This window comes from Bos mutus, chromosome 25 (genome assembly GCF_027580195.1).
Source record: "Bos mutus isolate GX-2022 chromosome 25, NWIPB_WYAK_1.1, whole genome shotgun sequence".
NCBI classification, from domain to species: domain Eukaryota; kingdom Metazoa; phylum Chordata; class Mammalia; order Artiodactyla; family Bovidae; genus Bos; species Bos mutus.
The window spans coordinates 39,683,724-39,704,687 of record NC_091641.1 but is presented as its reverse complement, the minus strand read 5'-3'; the positions used below and the strand labels follow the sequence as shown (position 1 = coordinate 39,704,687).

Below are 20,964 nucleotides of genomic sequence, written 5' to 3'. Positions count from 1 at the left end.
TCAAGAAACTCAAATTGGAAAAGACCATTAGATTTAGCTGAATATGGAATTCCCTGGTGGTGCAGTAGTTGCCCTGCTTGTACTGTCAAGGGCCCTGGTTTGATTCCTGGTTGGGGACCAAGATCTCACAAGTGTGTAAGGCATGGCCAATAAATAAGTAAATATTCAGATGTGTAGATGCATACACCAATTTTCCCAACCACCTCCCCCACCAGATGCAAATGATAATGTTTCCATCAAATGTGGATTGCTAGGGTTAACTGAATTCAATAAGGTTTCTTAAATCAGTAAGGAAAAGATGAACAAGTTCATAGAAAAATGAACAGCGCAGCAGGTCTCAAAGTGTATTCTGGTGGCCTCTAGGGGTTCCCAAAGCCCTTTCAGGAGGCCCATGAATATTTCATAGTATTAATAATACTGAGGCAATTGTGGCCTTTTTCACTGTGATGAGTTTGCACCAATGATGCGAAAGCAATGATGGTTCTTAGTGTGAATCAAGGCAGTGACACCAAACTGACAGAATTTGTTACCAATAATAAAGTTCTAAGGCTTTTGGCAAAAAGTACAATTTTGGAGATTGTATCTGCCACCTTAAGCTTCACAACTTCCCAATATTGCCAGAGAGTTGCAATATTCATGAATGTTATACTTTTTTTTTTCATATTGTATAATAGGATGTGTCATCGGTCGCAAGATCTACTCAGTGAACAAATATGTTTGGAAACACCAACATGTGATTTACAAAATCACATGTGAATAAAAGATCCTTTCAAAGCGCAAGATAGATCCATGGGTTCTCATGTAATAGAGCACAAAAAGCACACAGATATCAGCTGAGATTCCACGTTGCAGCTAACCTTCAAAAAACCACCACATTCTGAGTGTCGGTGTAGTATCAAAGAAGAATAGCCGCAATTATCTGAAAAGGCTCTAAAAAGACTACTTTCTTTTCAAAGTTTTTTTTTAATCTGAGGCTAAATTTTCTTCATGCACTTCAATCAAATCAATGTATTCTTATAGAGTGAAGGCAGACACAGATATGAGAAGCCAGCTGTCTTTTCTCAAATGTGATATTAAACAGATTGTTTTTTGGGCCATGCCACAAATCATGTGGGGTCTTATTTCCCCAACCAAGGGTAGAACCGATGCCCTCTGCAGTGGGAGTCCTGAATCTTAACCACTTGACTGCTATGGAAGTCCCCAAATAGATTTTTTTTTTTTTAATGTGGCACACCGCCATTCTTCTCATTCATTTTTGGTTTGAAGAAATAGTCAGTGGATTTATCATTGCTATTTTATATTTTCAGATTAACTTTGATATTGGAAGTATTGCTAGATGAAACCTATAAAAACGAAAGCTCTTTGAGCTGCTCAATAATTTAAAGAGCTGTGGTCACATATGGATGTGAGAGTTGGACTGTGAAGAAGGCTGAGTGCCGAAGAATTGATGCTTTTGAACTGTGGTGTTGGAGAAGACTCTTGAGAGTCCCTTGGACTGCAAGGAGATCCAACCAGTCCATTCTGAAGGAGATCAGCCCTGGGATTTCTTTGGAAGGAATGATGCTAAAGCTGAAACTCCAGTACTTTGGCCACCTCATGCAAAGAGTTGCCTCATTGGAAAAGACTCTGATGCTGGGAGGGATTGGGGGCAGGAGGAGAAGGGAATGACAGAGGATGAGATGGCTGGATGGCATCACCGACTCAATGGACGTGAGTCTGGGTGAACTCCGGGAGTTGGTGATGGACAGGGAGGCCTGGCGTGCTGCGATTCATGGGGTCGAAAAGAGTCAGACACGACTGAGCGACTGAACTGAACTGAACTGAACTGAATCACTCTTTAAAAGGATTCTGAGACCAAAATTTCTGAGAACCACAGGACTAAGAAATATAAATGTTGGAACCCATGGCCCACAGAATGCTACTCTGTGAATTCTCACAGTATCTCCCAAGTGGGTGGTATTATTATACCCATTTACTAGATGAGAAAACTGAGACACAGAAAGGGGAAGCAATTGCTTGTCACACAGCTAGCTACCGCCAGAGCTGGGATTTGAATCCAGGCATCTGACTCCAAGCTTGTGCATTTCCTTAGGGACAATCTGGCAATAAGTTCTAAAAGCCCTTAAAGATATTTGCCTTCTTTAACTCTTTCATTTTGAAATTTTATGAAAGGAGATAATCAGAGATAATCAAATTTGTATACAAAGATATTTATAACATAATAAAATTAGAAACAACCAGTAGTCAGTGGATTCAGTTCAGTTGCTCAGTCATGTCCGACTCTTTGCCACCCCATGAACCGCAGCACGCCAGGCCTCCCTGTCCATCACCAACTCCCGGAGTCCACCCAAACCCATGTCCATCGAGTCGATGATGCCATCCAACCATCTCATCCTCTGTTGTCCCCTTCTCCTGCCCTCAATCTTTCCCAGAATCAGGGTCTTTTCCAATGAGTCAGCTCTTTGCATCAGGTGGCCAAAGTATTGGAGTTTCAGCTTCAGCATCAGTCCTTCCAATGAATACCCAGGACTGATCTCCTTTAGGATGGATTGGTCTGATCTCCTTGCAGTCCCAGGGGCTCTCAAGAGTCTTCTCCAATACCACAGTTCAAAAGCATCAATTCTTCGGCGCTCAGCTTTCTTCACAGTCCAACTCGCACATTCATACATGACCACTGGAAAAACTGTAGCCTTGACTAGATGGACCTTTGTTGGCAAAGTAATGTCTCTGTTTTTTAATATGCTATCTAGGTTGATCATAACTTTCCTTCTAAGGAGTAAGCGTCTTTTAATTTCATTGCTGCAATCGCCATCTGCAGTGATTTTGGAGCCCAGAAAAATAAAGTCAGCCACTGTTTCCACTGTTTCCCTGTCTATCTGCCATGAAGTGATGGGACCGGATGCCACGATCTTAGTTTTCTGAATGTTGAGCTTTAAGCCAACTTTTTCACTCTCCACTTTCACTTTCATCAAGAGGCTCTTTAGTTCTTCTTTACTTTCTGCCATAAGGGTGGTATCATCTGCATATCTGAGATATGCAGATATTATTGATATTTCTCCCAGCAATCTTGATTCCAGCTTGTGCTTCTTCCAGCCCAGTATTTCTCATGATGTACTCTGCATATAAGTTAAATAAGTCAGTGGACTATTAATAGATAATGGAAAATAAACTTACTAAGGCCTTTGAATGAACCTAGAAAATACCCAGGACATGAGGTGACCCCTGGAGAAAGGATTGGAGGGTGTTGGAAGTCTGGCTGCTGAACCTGAACCAACGGTGGGGATGAGGAATCTGCAGATGGGGAGGTAGGGACAAGGAGGAAGCTGGGAGTCTTTGGGAGGCAGACACAGGTTCTGCTGATGTTTGGACTTGAAGATACAGGAGAATGTGGGTGAGCTGAAGGACACAGGATGGAGAAGATGCAGAGGACGTGGGAAATGCCTGGCATCCCGGGTAGGCAGGCCCCAAGGGACCTGGACCTGGCCTGCCCAGGGAGCCTAGGAGCAGCCTTAGAGGAAGAGGAGGGAGGCGGAGGCGGAGGGGAGGGGTGTCAGGGGAGTGGCATTTTCTAGAGGAATAGTGTCTTCATTCTGTCCACGTGAGGACACCCAACCAGAAGACTGGGGGCTCCAGCCGGGCGAAGGGCCGGGGTTGGGGCGGCGAGTGGAGGACTGGAAAGGGTTGAGGCGAGCAGAGGGCGCAGGCGCTGTGCGGGAGGGGAGCAGGAGCGTCGTTGCACCTAGGGCGGGTGAGAGGCAAGGCCGGCCTCAGCTCGGAGGATGCTGGACCACTCGGATCTCCACCCGCCAAGTGTCCAGGAGAGCACTCCCAGGCCTCGCAGCTCCCCGCACCAGAGCAATCCCGGTCCCCACCACACAGGGTGGTCAGAGAATAAGTGGGCAGTGACTGTGCGCTGTGAGTGGGGGCTGGACCTATGGGCGATAGACAGACCGAAAGATGAGTACTGGACCTGTGGGCGTTTGAAGGTACCAGTAGCGAGGAAGAGACCAATGGCGAGGGTTGAACCGAGAATCCAATCAATGCCAAAGATGCTGTGCCCTCAGGGATGCTGGGGACAGAGAGGAATCAGTAGCTTTGATGAACATAAAGGAAGTTCTCTCTGTTCGCTCAGAAGAACGAAGAGGACGATCGAGGCCCTTAAACAAATGCTCAGACTTCCTCCGCATCGAGCCGATGTCAAACACTGGGGGAGGTCGCATGGTCTCAGTTAAACCCACCCTCCAGTCCTGGGAGAGCCCCGCCCGAGGTTCGTAGCCTGGCAGGCCCCTGAACTCTCAGTCCCGCCCAGTACCCGCATGGCCCCGCCCCCTGCGCGCCGATTGGTCAGACCGCCAGCTCGGCCCTGCGCGGGGAAGACCCGGAGAAACCACTTAGGCTCAAGGAACCGGCACCTCAGAAGCCCTGCTGCGCATGCTCGTTCCTTGACCCCAGCCTGAGGTGACTGCCCGAACCTAGGCGGGGGCCCCCAGACACCTAGGCCGAGGGACCTGCCGCTGCTCGGCCTCCGGAGAGAGAGGGCCCCTCTGCCGTCGCCGCCCGGCCGGTGCCCGGTGAGGACGGGCCCCAGCGGATCGGGGAGGGTCTCAGGTCCCCGCCGGGCTCTCCTGGGGGTCCCCAAGGGCTACTGATGCTGGGGTGGGCGGGGTGCTCCCCACCTCTGCCTCCCGGCGCTCAGGCCACCCCCTTGTCCTTCATCCGCTATTCAAGCTCCTTTCTCCTTGTTCCTCCTTGCCCCCAACCACCCCGACCCCAAGACTGAGCCCTCACACCCCAAATCAGGGAACCCCACTCTGGGTTGTCTATCCTTGACCGCGTCCGCCCCACCCAGTACCGCCCCCGCCCTGCACCCAGCCCCTGTCCCGTCCCATCCTTGTGGCTCTAGCGATGCTCACAGGGCTGGCGGTTGGCGGTCTGAGATGTTGGGACAGGGGAGGCACTCAGGGAGCTTGGTCAGGAGGGGCGATCATGACGCGAGAGGAGAGAGCTGGGGAGCGGGGCGCAGCTCCGCAGCATAGACAGGTCTAGGGGCAGATTACAGCGGGTAAGGAGTAAAGCTAACTCTAAGACTACCTTTGGTGATTCTAAGCCGTGGTGATTAGGGGAAAAGAGATGTCATTACATGAAATCCCCACTTTGGGGAAACCTTCCCGTACACTATCAAGTAGCAATTCTTGACCCATTTTGGATCTTACTGCTGCTTTGAAAATCTCCCTGTGAGGATGTGTACCTGATGCCTAAGTGAACCCATCACCTCACCAGCAGCCCCATCACAGCCCTCCAAGAAGCACATGGGACAATGATTATGGAGTGGCCGAAGAACAGTTCCACTATGGACCAGGGAAGAGATTAGAAACTTCCTAAGCTGAGGACCCATGGCATCAGCCATGTTTCACAAAGTATCAGAATCAAATAGAGTACAGGTTAAAAATAAATAAATAAAAGTAGATTCTCAGGGCCCTCTCCAGACGCACTAAGAAAGAAGTCTGGGGTTGGAGGAGTCCAGGATTGGGCATTTTAAATAAGAATTCTAGAAGATTCTTAGGTATCGTGAAGTTGGGAAACCACTGGTCATAGACTTAATTTCCCTTTTCTTAATACATGAGTTTTATTGAGATAGTTTACATACCATGAATTCACTCACAATGTGCAATTTAATGGCTTTTAGTAAATTCACCAAGTTCTGCAGCCTTCACCACCATCAGTTTTGGAAATTTTTAATCGTCCCAGAAACCCCATATTAGTATTCACTCTTCTGGCCCCCATCCCTCCCACCCCTAACCCTAGAAAACCACAAATTTACCTTCTGTCCTTATGGATTTTTCTACTGTATCAATTTTCTAGAGACTTCAGATCATTTTATAGAAATGGAATGTATAATTTGCAATCTTTGATGACAGGCCCTTTTTTCCACTCAGCTGATCTTTCCAAGGCTTATTCATGTGTGGCATGAATTTGTCAAATTATCAAATAATATTCCCTTGTGTGGACACATCACATTCTGTTTATTCATTTACCTGTTGATGGATATTTGGGCTGTTTCACTTTTTGGTGTCTGAATAATGCTGCTGCAAGCATTCTATGTACAAGTTTTTATGTGGACATCAGTTTCCATTTCTCTTGGAGAAACAACTAGGAGTGGAATTGCTGGGATATGTGGTAATTTTGTTTAACCTTTTGAGAAATCGCCAGATTGTTTTCCAAACTGGCTGCGCCTATATACAGCTCCACCAGCAGTGTATCAAGGCTCTATTTTCTTCTCAAACTCACCATCACTTGTTATGGTCTGTTTTTTGCTTTGTTTTATTAGATCCATCCTAATAGTGTGAAATAGTATCTCATGATCCACGTTTCCCTCACGACTAATGATGTTGAACATCTCATGTGCTTACTGGCCACTTGTATATTTTCTTTGGAGAAAGGCCTTTTCAGATTATTTGCCCATTTTTAAATTGAGTTATTTGTCTTTTTATTACTGAGTTGTAAAGGTTCTTTATAAATTCCAGATGCAGGTCCTTTATCAGAGATGTTGTTGTTTTAGTCACTAAGTTGTGTCCGACCCTTTTGCGGCCCCATGGACTATATGCCAGACTCCTCTGTCTACGGGAAATCCCAGGCAAGAATACTGGAGTGGGTTGCTGTTCCCTTCTCCAGGGGATCTTCCCGACCCAGGGATCAAACCCGGGTCTTCTGCATTGGCAGGTGTGTTCCTCACCACCAAACTACCCGGGAAGCCCTTTATCAGATACGTGATCTGCAAAAATGTTCTCCTATTCTATGGATTGCCTTTTAACTTTCTTGATTGTGAGTCTCTGTGACTCACAAAATTTTAAATCTTGATGATGTCCAATTTACATATTTCTTCTTTGGTTGTCTGTACTTTTAGTTCTTTGCCTAATCCAACTCTTTTTTAAAGAGTTTTATCACTAGCTCTCATGTTTAAGCCTGTGGTCATTTAGAGTTAGTTTTTTGGATATGGTATGAGGAAGGGGTCCAACCACCTGGAGTTTCATCCCTGGACCACAAAGGTTTAGGCTAGGCCCGGGATGTGCCCCAGGGCCAATCAGGGGCCTGTGGGCGGAGCTTCCCACCACAACCCTTTCCTGCCCAGAGTGGCTCTGCCAGGGGAGGCACTGGCAGCATCTTTTCTGCTGGACCCTGTGTCCCCCCAGGGCCCCGATACCACCATGTTGCCCACCCTGTGGGGCAGGGTGGGCAGAGCCGGGAAGGACCACATGGGAGGAGCAGGAGTTGGCTCACCCAGAAGCTGGACCAGGGACAGGAGAGATAATGAGACATCAATCCTAGGGGTGCCAGTGGTCAGGGGACTTCCTACCAGGCAGCATAGACCTGAGGACACCACCACCACCACCCCCGCCCCGGAGGTGTCCTCCCTGTCACTTTGGGAGGTTTCTGCTCTCATGTCTAGTTGTCAGGGGAACTTGTGGGGGGCAAGACACCCCAACCACACATTGATCTTGCACTTCAGGCTCTTGTCATGAATGATGGGGTCTTGGAAGACTATGAAGTGCGGGGCATGGACCCTTCAAGCCATGTGAGTTTGTCGTTCAGTTGCTCAATCGTGTCTGACTCTTTGCAACCCTATGGACTGCAAACTCAAAAAAAAAGTTCAAAGCCAGGTCAGAGAAGCAGGTCCAGGGGGGCAGGTAAGAGTATGGGCTTCACTGCCCCCTGGGCCCTGGACAGGGTACATGAGACATCTGCCAAGGTGACAGCCTTGTTTCTGGGCTAAACTGAGAAAGACCCTCACCATCTGCTCACTACCCATTCACCCCCAACAGACACCCCCACACCGATGCCCCAGGGCCCGGGTCTCCAGGCCAGCCCTGCCCCTGTCAGCCATCCTTTCTGCTCTCCAGTCCAGCAGCCAGGGAGCCCTCAGTGACCACGGCTCCTCTGGACACCTCCACAGCCCTGTCCCCACTCAGCAGGGGCAGCGCCAGCACCAGCTCAGACAGAAGTCGCTGCCCTCGTGGGGCCCTGGCATCCCCTAGCCCTGGGGGGCCTGGGCCTCTGGCCTGGGATGGGGACTGGATCTATTTGTGAGTCCAGAGTCCCGCCTCCCAGGGCCAGGCTCCCCTCTGGGGCCTGCAGAGTGCCCTGGGGGCCCAGCCCCGCTCCTGGTGACACAGACAGAGTGTTGGGGTGAAGGGCAGCAGGCCTTCTGGGAGGGTCAGTGACCTGAGTTCCCATCCCCCAAGTGCTTTTCCCCGAGGCCCGTTGCTCAGGAAGCCCGGCTCCCGTTATCCTGGAGCAGGTAGCCCGGGTGCAGTGCGGGGCAGGCCCTGGACCCCCTCGACCAGACCCCCAGCTCTGCTCCCTGGCCGTGTGCCTCCGTGTTCTCATCTGTAACCTGGGTTGATGAGAATGATCAACTTCCACAACGTGGAGTGAAGGTGAAATGGGACAAACCCGTGGAAGCACTCCACCCCGAGCTCAGCACCTGTGGGCCTGGGTTCCTAGTAACTCAGCTGTCAGTACCTTGGTCACGCCAGCAGCCCCTGCAGAGCCCTGTTTCTGGCACATTTTACAGATGGGGAGTGAGGTTTGGCTGGGGGAGGTGATGGTCCCAAGGCTGCCAAGACAGCAGACATGCTGGCCCGGGTTCTCCAGCTCCATTCCGGTCCTTCCCCAAGGTGGGGGCGGGTGTGGGGGGCACGGGGAAGCCCCCCCTGCCCTGACCTCCAGCCCAGATTCCTCCTGAACCCTGGCCCAAGGGCCCCTCCACTGATGGGATTTTTTTTCCCCATGGGATCCCTTAGTTTCCCAACCAGGGATCGAATCTACGCCCCCTGCATTAGAAGTGCAGGGTCTTAACCACTGGACTGCCAGGGATGTCCCCGCTGATGGGATTTTGCCTCCTCCCTTAGGACAGAGCCCCTGGACCACCAGGTTCCTTGCAGGGAGGTGGAGGACAAATCCTACTGAGACCTGAGCGTGGCCTGGAGGCCCGGCTGCCTGTCCCAGAATGCCCCTGCCCGAGCCCAGCGAGCAGGAGGGCGAGAGTGTGAAGGCCGGCCAGGAGCCCTCCCCTGAGCCCCCTCAGCCGGGCACAGATGTTGTCCCCGCAGCCCCCAAGAAACCCAGGAAGTTCTCCAAACTGGTCCTGCTGACGGCCTCCAAGGACAGTGCCAAAGTGGAAGGGGCCAAGCGCAAAGGCGTGCACTGCATCATGTCCCTGGGGGTGCCTGGCCCTGCCACCCTCGCCAAAGCCCTCCTGAAGATCCATCCTGAGGCTCAGCGGGCCATCGAGGCCGCCCCCCAGGAGCCTGAACAGAAACGCAGCAAGCTGGACACAGGTGAGGCCTGGGCCCAGCACGCAGGACAGGAGCAGGGCCTTCTGAGGGCTGACATCAGGGGGACCGCCAGGCTTGGCTGGCCTGGAGAGGGTGCGTGTGCCGTGGACATGTGTGTGTCTGTCTAAATATGTCTTGGTGTGGATCTCCGCGTGTCTGTAGACCTCCATGCACACGTGCATGTATGTGTGTGTCTAAGGTTCTGTCTGTTTACATGTGTATTTGCCTAGAAGGGTAACTTTGTGTGGGTCCTTGTGTGTCTGTGTTCCTGGGCCTATTTCTCCCCTATTTCTGCATTTACATATTCATGTGTCTTTTTCGTGAGATGGGGGCATCCCCAGCCACCAGCCTAGAGTTCTCAGGGAACCTAAGGGACCCCTCAGGCTCCATCGCCTGCTAGACGGAGCCATCCTCAGGGAGTCAGGGAACCCGGAGCCCGGAAGCCCCTCTGCAGGGGGCCCGGCTCACCCTTGAGCCCTTCCGCTGGCCTGTTCCATTCCAAGTGCCTCCTCGTGTCCACCTGCCTCTCTGGGAGGAGAGGGTCCTTCCTGGTGACCTGTGGGGAAGCAGGGCTCAGAGGAGCAAAGTCACCGCCCTGAGGCCATCAGTTGGTCCCTGCAAAGGATGGGGGTGCATCTGGCTCAGAGCCCGTTTCTCCAGCTGGGCTGGGTGGGACAGGCCATCCCCGGGGCTCCCTCCACGCCAGCTGAGACCTCTGCTCACTTCTCAGATCAGCCTGGGTTCTGGAGCCATGTAGGCCTCAACCCATAGGGCGCCTTTGTGAGAATTAGGATAAACCCACCTTCCTCGGACGCAGAGATGGGGCGTGGAACAGGGGCTACACGCAGGTCCCCAGGCGCCCCTGGGCAGGCGCTCATGGGCACCCTCGGCCTGCCCCTCCACCTTTACCTGCAGACCTGTCCACAGCGCTTCCCGCCTCCTGCTCTGTCCCCTGGCCAGGCAGTAGGGGTAGCAGCGGCTTCCTGGTGCTCAGCCCAGAATTGGCCTCAAGTTTTCTGGAAACAACCTCTGTGTCCCCGGGCCAGTGGCCTTTGCAAGCATGTCTGGAGTCAGCAGTTACTTCTCTAAGTCAGCCAACAGCTCCGCACCCCTTCCTGGCAGCCGGGACCCCCAGGTTTGCCCCCCTACCCCTCCAACCCCTGTTCCTTTGACAACAGCCTGACCCACCCCCTTCTCTTCCAGATGGAGAAGAAGATGGGAGCTTAGCAGGGCCTTCTGCTCCCAGCCCCTTGGTGGACGGGGAGGAGTCCACCTCGGCCCTCGTCAAGCCCAGGGCGGCTCCGTAGCCCTGACAACCGTGGGTGCGTCCTGCCCCGGTCAGTGAACTTGGCTGCGCCTTCTACACGTTCCACTGGGCTTCTCCTGGGGCTCAGCCCCTGACTGGTTTTCACTTTCAGCACTGTAATTTTCTCCCTCCCAGTCAAGCATAATTTACTTTTGTAGCAGAAAAAAATTTTTTTAAGAGAATAAAAGAAGCTGTACACTAGGTCCCATCATAGATAGGCTTTTAAAATTCCATGACTCTGGATCCTTTGAGACCCCAGCTCCAACCGCCACCGCCCCCCATCCCCCTCCCCTCCACCCCCACCCCGGGGCGTCCCCTCTAGCACTTACCTCACCCTTCCTGGCCTGGACCATCTCTCAGACCCCGGAGGGCTCTGCAGGGGCCTCCATCCCCCAGGGCCTCACACCCCTGGGCCTCCTCAGCGTGGACATCCAGCCTCTGACCCAGAGATGAGGTGGAGACTCAGAGGCCTCCTCTTTCTGCCGCCTTTGGTCTCCAGCCCAGAACCCCTGGGAAGTGGATCCTGCCTGTCCCTGGCTGTCCCTCCAGAGCTAGTCCGCAGGAGGCCTCAGCCCGCTCCTTCCTCCTGGACCCTCAGAAAGGCCGCCTCCTCCAGGGAGCCACACAGGACTGACAGCCCCCCTGCACAGGGACCCTAACGTTCATGGCAGCCCCAGGTTCTGCTGAGGAGGAGGTGGGCCTGCAGTCTGAGGGGGCACCCCAACAGAAGTGTATGGTGCCCTGTTGTGTTCCCTCTGGGTGGTGTGGGGGCTGAGGTAGATTCTTGGGAGCCTGAGCACCCCGCCTCCAGGTCCCTGGGGTGCTGCCCTGCTGTTGCCTTCCTTCAACCAGAAGTCAGGGTTCCCTGAGAAAAGGTGTCAGCCTGGAGAAGGAAATGCCAACCCACTCCAGTGTTCTTGCCTGGAGAATTCCATGGACAGAGGAGCCTGGCGGGCGACAGTCCATGGGGTCACAAAGAGTCACGACTGAGCGACTGACACCTTCAAGACGCTTCAGCCCACGTGCTCCTGTCATTTGGAAACTGCCTTTGAGCAAAACGAAATGGATTATTTTTTTTTTTAAGGCAGAGTTTAGAGGACTTCTGTTTTCAAGCAACATTTTCCAAATTTAATCTGTTATCTGTTGAGTCGCTCTTGGGAAAAGTGAGTTACGTGGCATCTTCCTTGCCCAACTCTCCATTCTGCTGTTATTTTTACAGCGAGGTTGTCTGTAACATTTACATTCTGTACCCATAACTTGGAAAGTTCTTTTGTCTGGATTCTCTATTTAAATAGATTCCCATCCCCCACCCTGGTTCTCCTTTCCTGAGGTCTGAGTCATCCCCGTGATGGGCTGGTTCTGAGGGTGCTGAGGGGCTGGGGGGGACCGTTCGATGGTGGAGCGGGCCTGGAGAAGAGGCAGTGGGGAGAGGAGCCAACCCCTGCCCCTCAGCCTGGTCTCCAGGCAGTCCTGGCCTGAACAGGGTCTCAGCAGGCATCCACTCCCTTGAACTGTGCTGTGGCACCATCGACCCCTTCTGCAACTGCCAGGCAAGGCTGGGAGTGGCACTCGGGGCCCCAGTGAGGGGGCCTGGTTGAGGCTGTGTGGGGGATCAGCAAGGGGGTACCTCCCTCCGGGGGCTCAAGTCACCCTGCCTGAAAGGTGGTTAGGACTGTGGGGCAGGAAGCCACTGCCGAGTCAGGATGGGAGCCCACACGCTGGATCTGGAGGTTTTCTTATTTTTTAAATTTTGAAACATTGCAAACTCCCATAGTAGTTGTACAAGCATCCAGAGAGCACCACCTAGATTCACCTGCCCTTTCCCTCCTGCTGCTTTCTTTAACACACCCAGACCAATATCGTATATTTTATTGTCTTATATTCATTTTAATTCATATTTATTTGGCTGCAGCAGGTCTTGGTTGGGGCACACAGGATCTTCTGTGCCCCATGTGGGATCATTAGCTGTGGCACGTGGGATCTAGTTCCCTGACCAAGAATCGAACCCAGGCCGGCTGCATTGGATGTGCAGACTCTTAACCGCTGGACCACCAGGAAGTCCCACCTTTGGAGAACCTTAATGTCTTTCCAGAGCAGGATACACAGGACCCAGTGGTCAACAGATCACAGCCCAGGTTCCCAGAGCTAGACAGGAAGCACGGAACTTCCTGCGACAAGTCCATGAAAACTGGGGCTAAGAGCTGCCGGGGAAAAGGCCAAGAGCTCCTTAGCGTATGACGGGGCCCTGGGGAAGCCCCGTGAAGGGAGCTGAAGGGTAAGGACGGCATGCTTGGGAGAGGCGAGACTTGGGCCCAGAGAGAAAAGGACAGGAAGGCCACAGGGCAGGCAGGATGGGCAGAGGCTAGTGGTCCAGAGCCCAGGGGCCTAGAGGCCACAGGTAGGTCCAGGTTCATGGAAGGTGGGGAAGGATTCTCCCAGAGGGGGAACCTAGTCAGTGTGGTTTTACAAAACTCACCAGACACCCGGAGGAGAACGGATGTGAGGTGGGGTGGGGGCATCCAAAGTGGGAGCTGAGAGAAGAGTCAGGAAGCCACTCCACACACAACTCCCTACACCCTGCCCCAGGGTAGAGGAAAGGGAAGGGGAGTGGAGATGCTGGAAGGGGGCTGAAAAGGGCTCAGCGATGGAGGTCTCTTTCAGGGAACTGGGTTTGAGGGAGAGAGGACTGGCCTGCCCAGCCAGTAGCTCAGTGGTAAAGAATCTGCCTGCTAATGCAGGAGACACGGGTTTGAGCCTTGATCCAGGAAGATCCCACATGCCTCAGAGCAACTAAGCCTGTGGGCCACAACTACTGAGCCTATGCTCTAGAGCTCAGGAACCACAACTGTTGCGCCCATGATCTGCAATTACTGAAGGTGGAGGGCCCTAGAGCCGGTGCTCCAGAGCAAGAGAGGCCACCAAAAGGAGAAGCCCCAGCAAAGCAATGAAAAGTAGCCCCCGCCGGCTGCAATTAGAGAAAAACGCTCACAGTCCAAAGACCCAGCACAGCCATAAATAAAGAAATAAATAATAAGATTTTTAAAAATACATAGGATGATGGTACACTTTCTTTTAAAAAATAACTTACATTGGTCTTTCAAGCTAAAAATAATGTTATTTATGGTTATGAAATAAATAAGAAAATATTGATTAAGAAAAAATATTACAAATATCTCCAATAATTCCATCACCTAGAGATAGGTTTGTAATAAATATTTTTATATTCAGAAAATTGGGGTCATTCAGTTTTTTTTTTTTTTCTTGGATATTCCCTCTGACTTGCGGGATCTTAATTCCCTCCGGAGAGTCAAACCTGGGCAGCGGCAGTGACACACCGAGTCCTAACAACTGGACAGCCAGGGAATTCTTAAAATATTACAAAGGTCTTTCCAGCGTCCATTTTACAGCGTAGCACAACGTACCGCCACAGGGGTGGTGATCATTCATGCAGGCAGTCCCGCTGGACGTATCCCGTTCGTGTCCAGGTCGGTAACGATCCTCTCAAAAGTCTCGGGTGAGATAGCGGCTCCGGGGGAGGACACCGCTTCCAACATTTCCACCCGGCGCTCAGGCATCCTCGCCAACACCCGGCAACACCATTGAAAAGAAAATATTGACAACGGCCCCCTCCTCCCCTCCCCCCGCTTTATCCGCCGGCACACCCGCTGCGTGTTTTCTCCTGGGGGCTGCCACCACTAGACTGGAGGGCGGGTCCAGAGATGCCCCCTCCCCCGCCCCGCGTGGCTGATGCTCCGGGCGGCCGGGAGGCGGCGCGCCCGGAGGCCTTCTGGCCCAGCGGACCCAGGACGCCCACCCACGCCCTTTGCGGTCGGGGCACCGGCTCCAAAGTGACTTCTGCTGGGGGCAGGAAGGCGATCAGTGGCGATCCGGCAGATCGCCGGCTATCCGAGATTCGTGCTCCAGTCCTTCTCCGACAGACCCTCCTACCCAAGTCGCAGACCCTCCTCCTCCGTGTCTGATTTCCCCCAGCAGGTACCGCTTCCAAGACACCACGTGACCCACTGTTTATTAAGATCTATGGCTTCTCCCCCCACCCTCCTGCTCCGTAACTTAGGCTCAAGTATGCGGGGGCGGCGGTTTTTGTCGATTTCCGCACGGGAGGCGCTCGGGGCCGACAGGCAGGGGTGCCGGACGCTAAGCCCCAGTAAGGGGCGGAGATGCGGGGACCCCAAGCGCCGAGCCGGAGGTCCGGCGGAGCTTTAGGCCCGAGAAGGAGGCGCAGGACGGAGAACGCGGATGGGAAAGGGGGCAAGAGAACGCAGGAAGGAGGGGATTCGACCGAGGTTGCGGAAAATGTGGGCAGGCTGGCCCCGCGCGACCTGGACCTGCACCTGCCCGGAGCGCGGGGAACGCGGCTAGGCGCGAAGGAGGGAGGCGGAGGGAGGGTTGTCAGGCGAGCGGCATTTTCTAGAGGAGAAGTGCCTTCTTTCTGTCCACGTGAGGACGCGCGGCCAGAAGTCTGGGGGCTCCGGCCGGACGAAGGCGGAGCCGGGTTGGGCGGGCGGAGGGCTGCGAAGTGTTGCGGCGAGCAGAGGGCGCAGGCGCGGTGCGGGAGGGGAGCCGGGGCGTCGCTGCACCCGGGGCTGGTGAGAGGCAGGGCCGGCTTCAGCTCGAAGGATGCTGGACCACTCGGATCGCCACCCGCCAAGTGTAAAGGAGAGCACTCCCAGGCCCCTCAGCTCCCGGCACCGGAGCAACCCCGGTCCCCACCGCACAAAGTGGTCAGAGAATAAGTGGGCAGTGACTGTGCGCTGTGAGTGGGGGCTGGACCGATGGACGATGGCCGGACTCATGGACGAGCATCGGATAGCTGGGCAGGGGGCTGGAGCACTTCGGAAAAAGATGCTTTCCCCTCACTAAATGCCAAAGGGATTTTTTTTTTTTTTTTTTTTGTCTGACGTTTTATTTGGACATAATTTCATGCAGAAAAATTGCAAGAAATGTACAAAGCATTCCCATATACTTTCACCCAGGTACCCCGAAACTTAGGAATGAAGCAGTCACAGCAGCAATAGTAAAATTTAGAAATAAGTGTCCAATAGGAAAATAGCTAAATTAGGTAGCCAATCATATGTAAATAAGCTTATAATGTTGGGGAGCGTTATAATATACAGGTAGGTGGGAAAAGCAAGAATTACTTGAAAACAATTGCCATGGAATGTGTTTGCAATGATGTAAAGTTTAAAATAAAGATCTGTTTTCGAAAAGACTGACAAGAAAGATGACAACTGTAAACTTAAGGGGTCTAAAGTCATCCTGGGAAAGAATGAAGTTGGAGAATTCACTCTCTGATTTCAAAACTTTCCACAAAGCAACAGTAATTGTGTCAGGGTGGTGCTGGCACAAGATAGACACAGACCATGAATAGAAGTGAGAGTCCAGAAATAAATCCTCATATTTACAGTTAATTGTTTTTCAACAGCGGAGCCAAAAGAATTACAGGGAGAAAAGAACAGTCTTTTCAACAAATGGTACAACTAGGATGTTCATATGCAGAAAAAAAAAAAAATGAACTCACAGCCCTGCTTTGCCTGTGCATACTTAGTTATTAAGTCATGTGCAACTCTTTGCAATCCCATGGACTGTAATCTGCCAGGCTCCTCTGTCCATGGGATTTTCCAGGCAAGAATACTGGAGAGGGTTGCCATTTCCTTCTCCAGGGACTACTGGAGTGGGTTGCCATTTCCTTCTCCAGGTAATCTTCCCGACCCCAGGATCGAACCTGAGTCTCTTGCATTGGCAGGCGGATTCTTCACCACTGAGCCACCTGGGAAGCCCCGTACTTCCCCATACACAAAAGATAACTCAAAATGGGTTTAAGTCTCAAATGTAAGAAGTAAACCACCAAACTTTTTAGAATACGTGGGGGTAAATCTTTGTGAACTTGGACTAGGCAATGATTTCTTAGATGTGACATCAAAAGCACAAGCAAAAAAAAAAAGATGAACTGGACATCATCAAAATTAAGAACTTCTGTGCTTCAGAGGACCCTGTCTTAACTGGGGGCAATAAAATGAAAAGACAATCCACAGAATGGGGGAAACTTTTTGCAAATCATATATCTGACAATGGACATATATCTAGGATATATAAAGAATTTTTAGGCTTAATAATAAAATGACAACTCAACTTTGAAATGGGTAAAGGCTCTAAATAGACATTTCTCCAAAGAAAATATGCAAATCGCAAATAAATACGTGAGAAGAGAATCAACGTCATCAGCCATCAGTTCAGTTCAGGTCAGTCGCTCAGCTGTGTCCGACTCTTTGCCACCCCATGAATCGCAGCATGCCAGGCCTCCCTGTCCATCACCAACTCCCGGAGTTCACTCAGACTCACGTCCATTGAGTTGGTGATGCCATCCAGCCATCTCATCTTCTGTCGTTCCCTTCTCCTGCCCCCAATCCCTCCCAGCATCACAGTCTTTTACAATGAGTCAACTCTTAGCATGAGGTGGCCAAAGTACTGGAGTTTCAGCTTTAGCATCATTCCGTCCAAGGAACACCCAGGGCTGATCTCCTTTAGAATGGACTGGTTGGATCTCCTTGCAGTCCAAGGGACTCTCAAGAGTCTTCTCCAACACCACGGTTCAAAAGCATCAGTTCTTCGGCACTCAGCTTTCTTCACAGTCCAACTCTTGCATCCATACATGACCACTGGAAAAACCATAGCCTTGACTAGACAGACCTTTGTTGGCAAAGTAATGTCTCTGCTTTTCAATATGCTATCTAGGTTGGTCATAACTTTTCTTCCAAGGAGTAAGGGTCTTTTAATTTCATGGCTGCAGTCACCATCTGCAGAGATTTTGGAGCCCCAAAAAATAAACTCTGACACTGTTTCCCCATCTATTTCCCATGAAGTGATGGGACCAGATGCCATGATCTTCGTTTTCTGAATGTTGAGCTTTAAGCCAACTTTTTCACTCTCCACTTTCACTTTCATCAAGAGGCTCTTTAGTTCTTCTTCACTTTCTGCCATAAGGGTGGTGTCATCTGCATATCTGAGGTTATTGGTATTTCTCCCGGCAATCTTGATTCCAGCTTGTGCTTCTTCCAGCCCAGCATTTCTCATGATGTACTCTGCATATAAGTTAAATAAGCCATCAGGGAAATGCAAATCAAAACCACAATGAAGTGCCACTTCACTTCACAATGAAATGCCATGCTAATCAGAAAGACAGATAATAACAAGTGTTGACCAGGATGTGAAGAAATTGGAATGCTCATACATTGCTGGTAGGAATGTAAAATGGAGCAGACCCTGTGGAAAACAATTTAGCAATTCCTCAAATGGTTAAACATTGACCCAGCAAGTCTACTCCTAGGTGGAAAAATAATTGAAAACATCTGTCCACACAAATTTGCATATGAATGTTCACAGCAGCACTATTCACAGTAGCCCAAAAGTGGAAACAACCCAACATTATCCGACAGATGAATGGGTAAACAAATTGGGGTATATGTATACAGTGTAATATTATTTGATGATAAAAAGAATGAAATACTGCTGGCGTACTACAACATGGATGGACTTCGAAAACAACTGTACAAAAAAGATCTTCACGACCCAGATAATCACGATGGTGTGATCACTGAACTAGAGCCAGACATCCTGGAATGTGAAGTCAAGTGGGCCTTAGAAAGCATCACTACGAACAAAGCTAGTGGAGGTGATGGAATTCCAGTTGAGCTATTCCAAATCCTGAAAGATGATGCTGTGAAAGTGCTGCACTCAATATGCCAGCACGTTTGGAAAACTCAGCAGTGGCCACAGGACTGGAAAAGGTCAGTTTTCATTCCAATCCCAAAGAAAGGCAATGCCAAAGAATGCTCAAACTACTGCACAATTGCACTCATCTCACACGCTAGTAAAGTAATGCTCAAAATTCTCCAAGCCAGGCTTCAGCAATATGTGACCTGTGAACTTCCTGATGTTCAAGGTGGTTTTAGAAAAGGCAGAGGAACCAGAGATCAAATTGCCAACATCCGCTGGATCATGAAAAAAGCAAGAGAGTTCCAGAAAAACATCTATTTCTGCTTTCTTGACTATGCCAAAGCCTTTGATTGTGTGGATCACAATAAACTGTGGAAAATTCTTCAAGAGATGGGAATACCAGACCACCTGATCTGCCTCTTGAGAAATTTGTATGCAGGTCAGGAAGCAACAGTTAGAACTGGACATGGAACAACAGACTGGTTCCAAATAGGAAAAGGAGTTCGTCAAGGCTGTATATTGTCACCCTGTTTATTTAACTTATATGCAGAGTACATCATGAGAAACACTGGACTGGAAGAAACACAAGCTGGAATCAAGATTGCCAGGAGAAATATCAATAACCTCAGATATGCAGATGACACCACCCTTATGGCAGAAAGTGAAGAGGAACTCAAAAGCCTCTTGATGAAAGTGAAAGTGGAAAGTGAAAAAGTTGGCTTAAAGCTCAACATTCAGAAAACGAAGATCATGGCATCCGGTCCCACCACTTCATGGGAAATAGATGGGGAAACAGTGGAAACAGTGTCAGACTTTATTTTTCTGGGCTCCAAAATCACTGCAGAAGCTGACTGCAGCCATGAAATTAAAAGACGCTTACTCCTTGGAAGGAAAGTGATGACCAACCTAGATAGCATATTCAAAAGCAGAGACATTACTTTGCCAACAAAAGTTCATCTAGTCAAGGCTATGGTTTTTCCTGTGGTCATGTGTGGATGTGAGAGTTGGACTGTGAAGAAGGCTGAGCACCGAAGAATTGATGCTTTTGAACTGTGGTGTTGGAGAAGACTCTTGAGAGTCCCTTGGACTGCAAGAAGATCCAACCAGTCCATTCTGAAGGAGATCAGCCCTGGGATTTCTTTGGAAGGAATGATGCTAAAGCTGAAACTCCAGTACTTTGGCCACCTCATGCGAAGAGTTGACTCATTGGAAAAGACTGATGCTGGGAGGGATTAGGGGCAGGAGGAGAAGGGGACGACAGAGGATGAGATGGCTGGATGGCATCACTGACTCGATGGACATGAGTCTGAATGAACTCGGGGAGTTGGTGATGGACAGGGAGGCCTGGCGTGCTGTGATTCATGGGGTGGCAAAGAGTCAGACACGACTGAGCGACTGATCTGATCTGATGCTTAGAGAAAGAAGCCAGACACTAAAGACCAAAGGTCGTATGATTCCATTTAAGTGAAATGTCCAGAATATGCTTATCTATAGAGACAGAAAGTAGATTAATAGTTGCTTAGGGTGGGAGGATGGGGGACTGAGGTGTGTTTGTTTTGAAGTGATGAAATTGTTCTAAAACTGATTGTGGTGACATCCGCATCTCTGTGAATATACTAAAACCCATTCAATTGTACATTTTTTTTTCTTTCTTTCTTTTTATTGCTTTTTTTATTTATTTATTTTTTATTTTTTTAATTTTATTTTATTTTTAAACTTTACAATATTGTATTGGTGGGTGAATTGTATAGTATGTGAATTATATCCAATAAATCAGTTACCAAAAAAGATACAATAAAACTTTTATGTGTTAGCATAACATTTTTATGAAAATCATTGTATTTTCCAAAACAAATTTTATAAGAATGGTGTTTTACATTTTTTTGGGGGGCGGCATAAATCTCTTTAATGTAGGTAAATGGAGCACTGCTGCTGCTAAGTCGCTTCAGTCGTGTCCGACTCTGTGCGACCCCATAGACGGCAGCCCACCAGGCTCCCCCATCCCTGGGATTCTCCAGGCAAGAACACTGGAGTGGGTTGCCATTTCCTTCTCCAATGCGTGAAAGTGAAGTCGCTCAGTCGTGTCCGACCCTCAGCGACCCTATGGACTGCAGCCTACCAGGCTCTGCCGTCCATGGGATTTTCCAGGCAGGAGTACTGGAGTGGGGTGCCATTGCCTTCTCCGAAATGGAGCACTACACGATCTCATATGTGCTTCAACATTCAACCTGTTACACGTCATGTAACCTTTGGAATATCCCATGAGGACTTCCAGAAACCCCAGAGACTTTGAGGACGGTTTCTCTACTGTAAAATTCATATTTCCCCTCTTGGAATTAATTAGTATCTTGTGGAGAAATATGTATTTTGGGAATATGCAAATACTAGTTCCTTGTTGAACTTTCACCCTCCGGTCTTAGAGGCCATTTATTTTTGTCCAAATCAGTTATTATTTAATGTCATCGTCGTGAAGTTTCTCAGTCGTGTCCGACTCTTTGAGACCCCATGGACTGTAGCCTACCAGGCTCCTCCATCCATGGGATTCTCCAGGCAAGAACACTGGAGTGGGTTGCCATTTCCTTATCCAGG

General features: G+C 50.3%; 1 protein-coding gene across 1 annotated transcript; it reads left to right on the top strand.

Annotated features, from left to right (window-relative positions):
• The first annotated feature begins 4,399 nt into the window (after nt 1–4,399).
• FLYWCH2 (FLYWCH family member 2) lies at nt 4,400–10,844 on the top strand. The gene is made up of 3 exons (XM_005886792.3): nt 4,400–4,571; nt 8,910–9,338; nt 10,539–10,844. Exons 2-3 carry the CDS (start codon nt 9,008–9,010, stop codon nt 10,640–10,642), a joined length of 435 nt encoding a protein of 144 aa, XP_005886854.1. The 5' UTR covers nt 4,400–4,571; nt 8,910–9,007; the 3' UTR covers nt 10,643–10,844.
• The last annotated feature ends 10,120 nt before the right edge of the window (nt 10,845–20,964 follow it).

Excerpts from the sequence above, each read along its gene's own strand:
- FLYWCH2 (XM_005886792.3), top strand. The coding sequence starts at position 9,008 with ATGCCCCTGCCCGAGCCCAGCGAGCAGGAGGGCGAGAGTGTGAAGGCC. Across the intron at positions 9,339-10,538 it reads ACGCAGCAAGCTGGACACAG|ATGGAGAAGAAGATGGGAGC; the intron begins GTGAGGCCTGGG and ends CTTCTCTTCCAG.